Source organism: Entamoeba invadens (genome assembly GCF_000330505.1).
Source record: "Entamoeba invadens IP1 unplaced genomic scaffold scaff_1105074726029, whole genome shotgun sequence".
Lineage (NCBI taxonomy): Eukaryota > Evosea > Mastigamoebida > Endamoebidae > Entamoeba > Entamoeba invadens.
The window spans coordinates 15,881-26,263 of record NW_004443611.1 but is presented as its reverse complement, the minus strand read 5'-3'; the positions used below and the strand labels follow the sequence as shown (position 1 = coordinate 26,263).

The following is a 10,383-nucleotide window of genomic DNA, read 5'->3' as shown; positions in this document are numbered from 1 at the left end:
ATGCAAAATTTCAATTTAAAAAACACCAGAAGTTTTCAAATAAAGTCCCAAAAGTACATTTACAACTTTGGCACTGAAATGAAACAACTGAAAGTTTTTAACATTTGCTGCCCTTTTAAAGAACTTGACTTTTCTACCCGTCAATATAACGATTGTTACTCATTCAATACGCCTCTGTTCACTGTAAAAGATGTTGGGTGTTGCCAAAAGTTGATACTTGGAAGAAAGACTAACATTCTTTATTATTCAAATTCAGCTGTTGATGTTATTGGCAAGTCTTACAATTTTGAAATCAACGGCAAAATAAATAAAATTTTTGATTACGACAACGACTTTTTTGAAGTTGAAAATGTGGAAAGTCGCACAGAATTCGTTGTAAGCAACACCAAAGAGAAAAAATCGATTTTTACAGAAAAAGTTGTAATAAAAAAGAAAATTTATATTTATATAATTGTCTTTAAAATTGATGAATATAAAAGAATTATAAAAGACAACGAGTTACTGCAATTCTTAGAAAAGGAATTGTTGGGTTATATAAATTACAAAACTATTATGTGCGACCACATTTTATACCCAAATAGTAAAGAAAAACTTAATACAAATTTAGTCCAATTAAACAGTGAGTGTACATGCAAAATCAAAGAAGACGAAATTGTTGTATTCGCCGATTTGTATCAAACTAGGAGGTTTCTTGACATCATTCCAAAATTAAAAGAACCATCAAAATCGGAGAAAATAAGACGAATTGAAAAGGCGCCAAAAGAAGACAAATTCAAATACGAAGAATGGCGTGTCGAACAAAAGAAGCCGAAAGCGTGTGTTGGGATGTATAGAGGGGAAACCACAAAGGAAATTAAACACAGTTCTATAGATGATGTTTTGAATGAAGATTGGATTGATAGTGACTCTACTGATGATTGTGAAGATGTTGAATTAGAAGGATTAGAAAGCTATTTATATAAAGAGTAAATGTTGTTATTTAAATTAGTTTTTAAACTATTTTATAGTTAATATTGTTTTTCGCTATAAATAAAATTTACTGATTAACACTACAGTGAAAAGAGTCTATTTGTCGCAATCTTAATTGTCAAACGAGTTTATTTGTCGCACAACTGACCAATCATTATGGTGTACCACAATAAAATTTTGTTCTCGAATTTGATCCTTTTGCTGAATTTAAACCCAATTTTTACTTAAAAATTAAATTCAATATTAAAACAAACTTTCTGAAAAATTCTCTCAAATCCGACAAATAAATTATTTATTGTGCTGTGTTTACAACAAATAGACCCTTTTCATTGTATTGTTTTTCGCTATAAATAAAATATACCTATTATAACATACATCCAAATTAAAAATATCGTATATTACGATATATAATGTATATATATACTAGAGTACCTGATACAACGTTGTTATTTTCTCAAACGTTGTTTATTCAAGAATCTTCTAATTTTCATAGACTCATAAATATAGCAATCGATTAACTCAAAAAAATCACGCTACAAGAAACATTTTTTTTGTTATTTTGGATGTTTTTGTTATTTGTAATTTCCATTTTTAAACAACTTAAAATTCAAATTCAACTAAATTCGAGATCTTTTGTTTTCCAAGTCGAAACAGATCGTTTCATCAAAACACCGGCAAAAGAACGATCTGAAGAAGAGAGAGGAGCAGTTGCGAGTACCAACTAAAAAGAGAAGATGGCAGAATTAAAATTGAGTCGGCGTATTTGGGGTCACGGAATGTGGAAAATAGTAACCGAGTTGGCACAGAGGAGAGAGGTGAACAGAGGTAAATGAATTGACTGTATTAAACTCGTTCTTTGTGATGAGTATGATAAGTAAGAAGAGAAAGGTGAAACAACAAACCAATGTCTGGGTTTAAGTGTTTGAAACACTTTTACAGTTCCTTAAAACCCCACCAATCTAAAAACAAATAGATTTTTATCATTATTTGATCTATTAAAATTTAACGGAATAATATGTTGGACTTGTTTATTTTTTGTTTGTTTTCATTTCCGATAAAAAGGAATTATTTGTTTTAATAAAAAAACAAATAATCCCAAAGATGCTCTTTGTTTCTTTATTCCAACTTCGAAAAGTTCTCTCTCGACATCAGAGTGGGTACAATAAAATACAAAGAGAGTGTTGTCCCATCCATGCAGACGGTCGCTAACACGCTAAGCCTCGCCCTTGATTTATCCACTGCAAACATATTTGTTTCTGTTCCATGTTTTGACGTGACAATGGCATGTTGGTCAGATTTGTCGGCCCATTCCTGGAATCTCAATTCATCATGGTTAAAGATAAAAGGAGTCGGGATTCTAGTCGCATTGAATTTCAATATTTCGAAGTACATCCTAATCTGTGATTCTTGAACACTGGAACGAGGCGTTTCCATAGTCTTACATTGAGCAGTCTGAACACATTCTTCTCTCTTGACAAAGTTATACAAGTCCCTTACACTGATGTGGACTCTTTATTACTCTCCGACTATAAACACCATCAACTGTGTGTAAGTCACTGGTCGTCTCAATTCTTGATCTTCTTTGATGTAATTGACAATGGCGTCTTTTTCTTTTACAGAAAAGACACATCTTCGCACTGAATTGCCCGGCCTTTCTTCGATCCTCTTCATCTGCCTCGACCAGACATAAGAAGGTATGGATGCTGTCACACTTTCCAACAATTTGACATTCTTAATACCACATTTGGCCCCCATGCATTCCATAAATTTAAACATCTGAGTTCCCCAATTTTTCGCCTCTTTGTTTCTTTCGAGTTCCTGTAATCTCAGGATGTTGTTTATGATTTCATTAAAATTGTCTTCAAACCCGGCTTCCAAAATATTGCCGTAAAGACCATAGCAGTAAAATTCATCGTCGGTGATTCTGTTAACAATATGCTTGTTGTTGAATTCCACGCCGATTTCCGCCATTTCCACTGATAATTCAAAAAAACCGTCTTCAGTGTTTACTTCTTGTTGATAGGGATTAATGTCTTTCCTGGTCAAGTTTTCTATAACTTCTTCATTGTTGGCGACAGCCAAATATTCAACAGGAGATTCTAAGTTTCCCATTGGTACCTCGACACGAGGTATTCTGTCGATTATCACTTCTCCTGGAATTGGAATGTTGTCATGTCCCAAAATCGACATAAGCTGATGAAACCCAGCTCTTGGAACAGACGAAGTTCTGATGTATTGTGAGCACTATACTATATGTTCATTGATGTTCATCATCTTCTTCGTGTTCTTAGTCTTCATTTCCAGTTCTTCAAAGATGTTCACATGAGAGTTATATTCACATTGAAAGGTTCGGATTGATGTCTTGATGTCGGTGATTGAATAGTTGAGCAAGTTGTCGTAATTATAAATGACACAATTTATGTTTGTTCTCAACTTCTTGTGCATGGTGAAAAGATCTTTGTGAAAAACTTCGAGATTTTCAACAATATCATTGACATCTTGCTGGGAACAAAGAGCACCAAAGACATTTACCTGTCTCATATTAAAAACAAATCGTCTCGAAAAGGCATGCAGAGGAAGTATTTTCTTTTTGAAGTTTCATTTATTTTTTGTGTTTTTGGTTGTAAAATGGGTTTTGTTCACCTCTTCCTTTCATTTTTTGAGTTTATTTTTCTTCAAAATTGGGACTGTTTTTTCCAAAAAAATTGGGTTATTTGCAAGACTATTTCTTGCTTTTGTGTAAAAAGACATTTGAAAGGCTGTGAAATTATTTTGTTTATGAACGAAGAGATTTGTTTACAAAAAAAGAGGTAAACAAAAAACAAAATTGCCGATACTCCATTTTTTATTCGAACCTTCTTCAAATAAGATTGAAAAAACAAGGTTTGAGTAAATAACAACGTTGTATCAGGTACTCTATATTCACTTCACACTTATTTCGCACAGCATATAAAGTACAACAATAATACAATAATTCATCTGAGTAAAAATAAATTATTTAAGTTCTGCGATGACGAGTCTTTGTAGTGCGAAGTAGTTAGGGATTACCTTTCCGCAGAGTGCCTCCTTTTCTTCTCCGTAGTCGAAAGCGTTTTGAGCGCAGAACGAGACAGTATTTTCGTGGAATTTTCTGTTAATTCTGATATCGTCATTTCCCACAGAGAAGAGTCCGACGTTCATTTTTTTCCCAACAAAGATCGCGTTCTTTGCTTCTTCTTTTTTGATCATGAACTTTTTAGCGCACTTCTCTCCGTTCCTCATCAACGAGAAGACAAAAGCGTTTTCGTCCTCCACAGTGATATCCTCCGACTCGATGCTCTTAGTCACAACGCACCCAAAGATGTTCTTCTCGTCGTCGAAGATGAAAAGAGCAATTCCATTTTCTCTATGAAAGACTCTTTGATTGAATGCTTTACTTCCCTTTCCTATAGCGTCTATATTACTATCAAATATGACATCCCCAACGCACTTCGAACACCACGCGGTGATCTGTTGTCGATGTTCTACCGATATCAAACTGTTGTCGTACGCCGACGTTGTCTTCAACTCTCGCGGCTTCCGATTGACGTTAGCGGAGAGTCTACGGGGGCGCCGCTTCGCGACTTTCTCGAGCGCCTCGATTTTTTCAATTTTATCAAATTTTTTGAAATCGACTTTTTTGGACGACTGGGAGACACTGGAAAGCTCTGCTTTGTCTAATTCAAGTGGAATTGAGAAGTCGTTCAAGTCGGGATTTTCAAGGTCGTCGGTCTTCACAAGAGCATCGAGTTTGGAGTCTTCGGACTTGAAAGGGAGATGGGACACACGCTTTTCAGAGAGCGCCGTCTCCTTCTGTAAATAAATCATCTCGAGCTGGGCCTTGCGAAAGACATTGGTCTTCACTTCTTCTTCATAGCGCTGGCGCTCTTTTTGGATTAAAGCGTCGACGACGGAGTCGTTAAAGGCGTCGTTTTTAAGACCGTCGGAGATACACTGCCGCTTGGTCTCAGTTAATAAGAAGTTGATGTCTTTGAGAGACGCAATAGTCTGATTGATCGCTGATAAAAAGTTCTTACGTGTCACTTCAGCACGTTTGACGGAAGCAAGACACGTCTCTAAAGAAGAGACGGCATCATCGATGGACGTCGTGGGAGAAAATGTCGGTAATTCAAGCTTGGGAGTCGCTGCGTGGAGTTTCATGGAAGCTACTAGTGCGGAGAAATTATCAGTAATGTCGGGATGAAAGGTAAGTAAATAACTATAGGGATCCGCACTATTCATAATGTCGGTTGTGGTTTAATTCGATAAAGTTTGAGAACCCTTAATAGAACTTGGACTTCTAGGTCGACTTATAGTTCATTTACTTTATGTCTATTAACTAATACAACTTCTAATTTCTTTTTTATCAAATCATTGTTAATATCATCGATACATTTTTTATTGAATCGATAAGTAGTACTTTATTTAGTTATAAATTTAATTAATTATCAAATTTTGGTGGAATTTATTGTTTTAACTTTATTATAATATTATAATATTATAATGAATAATATTATATTCTAATAAATTATATAATCGATTAAATATAAATTTATCTTAAATACATATTATTATTATTGGTTAAATAACTATTTGAGATGTAATTGTATTATACTTGATATTTAATAATTGAATTAAATTATATCGATATATATAAAGATTGACGAAATAATAAATTGTTCTGTTACTTCATTATTGTCAATAATATTATAATTCAATTTAACTAAATCAGAAATTAATTATTAATTAAAAAACTATAACAAATAAGTTTGTTAAAACTAGTAAAAAACCAGATATTATAATTAAATATACTATTTTCATTAAAGTGTAACAAAAAAAAGTACTTTATTATTTAATATAATTTTAATTATAATAATTAGAAATAATAAAAAAACGATAAGATTCAAAGTAAACCCACAATTTTTTAAGAGTAAAACACTACTAAAACGAATTGAAATAGATCTCAAAAATAACACCGAATGTCGACAATTCGTCCATTAAATGGCTACGAATTTGCAGTTTCTTTTGTTTGTTTGTCCTTGTCGGACACCTTTCCCAAATTAGAATTTGGGCCATTTAAAAAAGCGGTATTAAAAGAGCTCATTAAATACACTGTTTTTCACTTAGACATAGTATACAAAGATCATCACGCTTATTGGTCGAAATTTTCGGACACTTGGCTTCTAGAAAATTCTTCTCTATTTATCACAGAAGTTCCTTTTGAAGAACCAAAAGACGTTGAAACTGCGTCGTACAATTTACATAAAGAAGGGACTCCCCTCTTTACAATAGAATTTTCCTCCAATGATGAATTGACTCAAATTAAATTACTAGCAAATCACGTTCTCTGCGATGGTCGCACTCTCTTCACGTTATTCCAAATCATCAAGAACGCAATTCCTAATGAGCGCCACGAGGAAATAGCCGACCAAGACTTGTTCCCCTTCGACTACACAACTCTCTATGACATCGACAAAACTGTTTTAATGCACGACCCGAAGAGTTGGGACATCCCGAAGAAACCTCTTATTCCTCAAATACCAGAGAAGAGTCAATATATCAACATCTATCACACTTTCAATACACAAAAGGTGCTTTCTTACTGTAAAAGACATCAAGTTGGGGTGCAGGCAATTCTTATGACTGTCCAGCAAAGAGCTATGAGAAAGTTTAATCAACTTCCAGATAACTCCCCGATCAGTGTGTACTGCCCAAGCGACACGCGACGCAATAAATACGCCAAAGACGAATTGAAGCGCTCAAAATTCTACTGCATGGCTGGTGCTAATTTCCCAGTCATTTTCGGGAAGGAAAAGTTGGAAGAAGAAATTGTCGAGTGCAATGGAAAAATGAGAGAGATGATGGAGACTAACGAGTGCTGCGTGCAACTGTTGATTGGAAGTATGATGATCGACAGTAAAACACTCGCATTTGCACCAAACCCAAATACCCCAAATTTGTGTCAAGCACAAGCGATTATGGTCTCGAATATCGGAAGATACGTCGGGTTGAATCAACCAAGAGTTAAGGTCATGGCTCCGTGCGATGTGAACGGATTTTCTGCAGTGTTGTACTCGTGGCACTCCGAGAAGTCACTTTACACAATGTTCTTTGTACCAGATAAGATGGACGCGAAACTGCTGGAAATAATGAATAAGGAATTGAGCGATGTGATGGAATACGTCTGTAAAGATGAATAATTCTTTCTTTATTTTTGTTTTTATTTCGGTGTTGTTTGTTATTTGTTTGGTATTTATATGTGTTGTAACTGGTTATAAAATAATTGGAAATTGTATTTAAATTTTTAGTAAGATCTTATAATCGTATGTAAATAAATGTAAATCGAAATAATTAGTTGATCATTTGTAATAAGTTAATATGATTATTTTCGATATAATTCGAATTATACAAGAAAATCAGTAACCAAATGTTTCTGAAAAATAATGTGGTATTTTAACGTACGATTTTATAAAAGAAAATGAATATTTTAGTTATTAAATGGTGAAGTGGGTAATTAGGATTGAAATTTTGGAAACCTCTGTAAGTAATTTCATTTGTCTTTTAATAATATTTTTGAAGTGTTTTATAAATTATTTAAATATCATATTTATTCAAACAATTAATTTACATAATTATAAATAACATATAAAAATATTACTTGTGAATGACTGTTGATATATGAATTGTTTATTATTCACAACGAAATATTCTTATAATACTATTTTGATCTTAAAATTATCATTTAAAATAATATTTGATATTATATAATTATATTAAATCGAAATAAAGTTGTAAAAGTTGTTTGAATTAAAGTGAGAAAGCACAGAACTCTTCCATTGTGATGTATCCGTCACCGTTGGCATCAGCCTTCATGACTTGTTCAACAGCTTGTTCACATCCAACCTTCTTGAAGAAAGCAGTGACTTCATCCTTAGTCAACTTTCCATCTCCATCGGCGTCCATCAACTTGTAAAGAACTTTAAGACCGACTTTGGCATCAGCCATATCAATACCAGCAATAGCTTGATGGAACTTGGTGAACTCGGGAAGGTCGATAGTTCCGTCGTTGTCAACGTCAACAGCCTTGAAGATCAACTGAACGAGTTTCTCGTTCTTGATTTCCTTCTTAGCAGCAATAGCAGCTTTGACCTCTTCGTATTGGAGTTTGCCGTCGTTGTTGGTATCGATTGCCTTGAATGCAGCTTCAGCCATTATGAGATGACTGAACAGAAGTTGAAAGGATTTATATGGGGATGTACACGTTAACAAAAAATTGATGATTTCGTTTTTTTAAATTTTATTGTAATTCATTGGTTCTTTTCGATAACAGAAGACAAAGTCCCTCTTTGATCGATTTTTGAGTTTCAAAAAAAATGTTTTGTTGTTTTATATATTTTATTCTTTATTAAATAAGTATTTATAGTAATATTATAATTTTATAAAAAAAATATAAAAACCTCTTTGTATTTTAAAGTTATTATAATTTCGTTCTTCTGTTGTTTTTAGTTCTTTTTTATATCATTTTTAGTTAGAAAGACAAATAAAATAATTTACATTTTTGTTAAACTTGTTCATCTTTAATTTTATTCGAAATTATAATTGAGTTCTTTTGTATGTTTGACGTAATTAATTTCATTTTTTTGTGTTCAGATTAACACTTTAATATAAATATATTAGTAAGTAATTAATGTAATAAAATGATAATACTGGTTGTATGACAACAGAAATGGTTATGTTTTACAATCTCTTTGGAGAATGTCAATAATGTTTTGATTTTATTTATTGATTACAAATAAAATTATTTTGTTTTACATTTGAAAATTAAATCAACAAGTAATGTTGGTTGTAAAGATTTAAAACAATAATGTTATAATTAAAAAATTTACATATTTGAATAAATAATTATTTTATTTAAGTTTTGTGTTTAAATATCATGTTTTTTTTCATTATTTGAAATCCATTTAAAAGTAGAAAAATAAAAAATTGGTATTTTTTATAATAATTGTAAATAATAATGATGGTGTGTCGTTTTAAAATAAAACAAATCATTTTTGTTATTAATAATATTTTTGTGTTATAACAATTAAAAATTAAAAATAATCCAATGATATAAAAAAATGAACACTATTATTCCATATTACACAATATATAAAATTACATTTTAAAAGTGTGTGTAGAAATTATATTAAAAACACGTTTTTACTCATAATAATATATAAATAATATAAAGACTTGTTAAATTTTATAAAAAGAAAATATTTTCATCACTTATTAGTTGACGATTATAATCATAAATTGAAACTTTTTACACTATACTATATTTGTTAAATTAAAAAAAATATAATTGTTAATAGATAATAAAAAATTCTTACTGTTTTCAGACAATTAACATATTATGTTTTGTTTATTTATACTTCATAATTGATAAGTTGTTTTAAACAGAATTTTAAATAATAATTTGTTATGTGTTATTTACATAAATTAATTATCTCTATCCAATTTTATATAGTATATTCTATCATTCGATTTACTTTTTATTTGCTATTGATATTATTATTATTTTAATATAACTAAAATTGATACTTCTTGATACAAATAATTACAATTTTTGTTGAAAAACATAATAAAAATAATACATACACTTTTTATAAAACATATTGTGATAAAAGTAATTGTTGTTCTTGAACTGTACAATATAACATATATATACTTATTATTTGATTATTATATAACAGTAGCTGAAATTTTGTAATCAATTTAAAAATATTATAAGTTGTTTTTTTGAAAAAAAATAAACTTCAATAAAACAAAATTTAATTATATTTTTCAAATATATTAACTATATTATAAAACTGTGGTGTTAAAAATTAATCAACAATTGGTAAATTGATACATAACTATAGCAATCATAAATTAAATTAAAATTTATTCGATTAACTGATACATTTTCAGTTTGATAAATATCTATTTATCAATGCGTTTTAATTTGAATAAAACAACAAATTGTAAATATTTAGTGAATAATTAATTGAAATTCTCGGTTTAAATAGTGTTTTAACTTGTTTGTTTGAAAAACCAGTTTTATTCGTTTCAACTCCAAACCGTTGTTGATTCATGTGATTTGTACAACAATGAAACTCAAACCACGGTAAGTTTATTCAAACTTAATACATCACTTATTAATATTAAAAAAAGAAAAACACAAATTAAATTTCAAAAACTGGAATTAAACCATTCACAAACAAACTATTTTTGAAAACCTACCTACGAAATATTCGATAGTTTTGAAACGAACAAGAACATAATAATTTTAATTAAATTATAATTATATTATTAATAATAAAACAATTTAAAAAAATAATATGAAAAACAAACTTTTTGAACAAAAAATTACAA

General features: G+C 30.5%; 4 protein-coding genes across 4 annotated transcripts; 2 read left to right on the top strand and 2 right to left on the bottom strand.

The window, feature by feature from the left end:
* Positions 1-552: 552 nt before the first annotated feature.
* Positions 553-969, top strand: EIN_166120 (hypothetical protein; the record flags this gene model as incomplete). The annotated part of the gene is made up of 1 exon (XM_004259330.1): positions 553-969. One exon carries the CDS (start codon positions 553-555, stop codon positions 967-969), a length of 417 nt encoding a protein of 138 aa, XP_004259378.1.
* A 2,994-nt stretch (positions 970-3,963) lies between these two features.
* Positions 3,964-5,229, bottom strand: EIN_166110 (hypothetical protein; the record flags this gene model as incomplete). Its single annotated transcript, XM_004259329.1, has 1 exon — positions 3,964-5,229. One exon carries the CDS (start codon positions 5,227-5,229, stop codon positions 3,964-3,966), a length of 1,266 nt encoding a protein of 421 aa, XP_004259377.1.
* Positions 5,230-5,966: 737 nt separating this feature from the next.
* Positions 5,967-7,187, top strand: EIN_166100 (hypothetical protein; the record flags this gene model as incomplete). Its single annotated transcript, XM_004259328.1, has 1 exon — positions 5,967-7,187. The coding sequence occupies one exon, from the start codon at positions 5,967-5,969 to the stop codon at positions 7,185-7,187; it is 1,221 nt and encodes a 406-aa protein (XP_004259376.1).
* A 607-nt stretch (positions 7,188-7,794) lies between these two features.
* Positions 7,795-8,199, bottom strand: EIN_166090 (calcium-binding protein, putative; the record flags this gene model as incomplete). Its single annotated transcript, XM_004259327.1, has 1 exon — positions 7,795-8,199. One exon carries the CDS (start codon positions 8,197-8,199, stop codon positions 7,795-7,797), a length of 405 nt encoding a protein of 134 aa, XP_004259375.1.
* Positions 8,200-10,383: the final 2,184 nt, after the last annotated feature.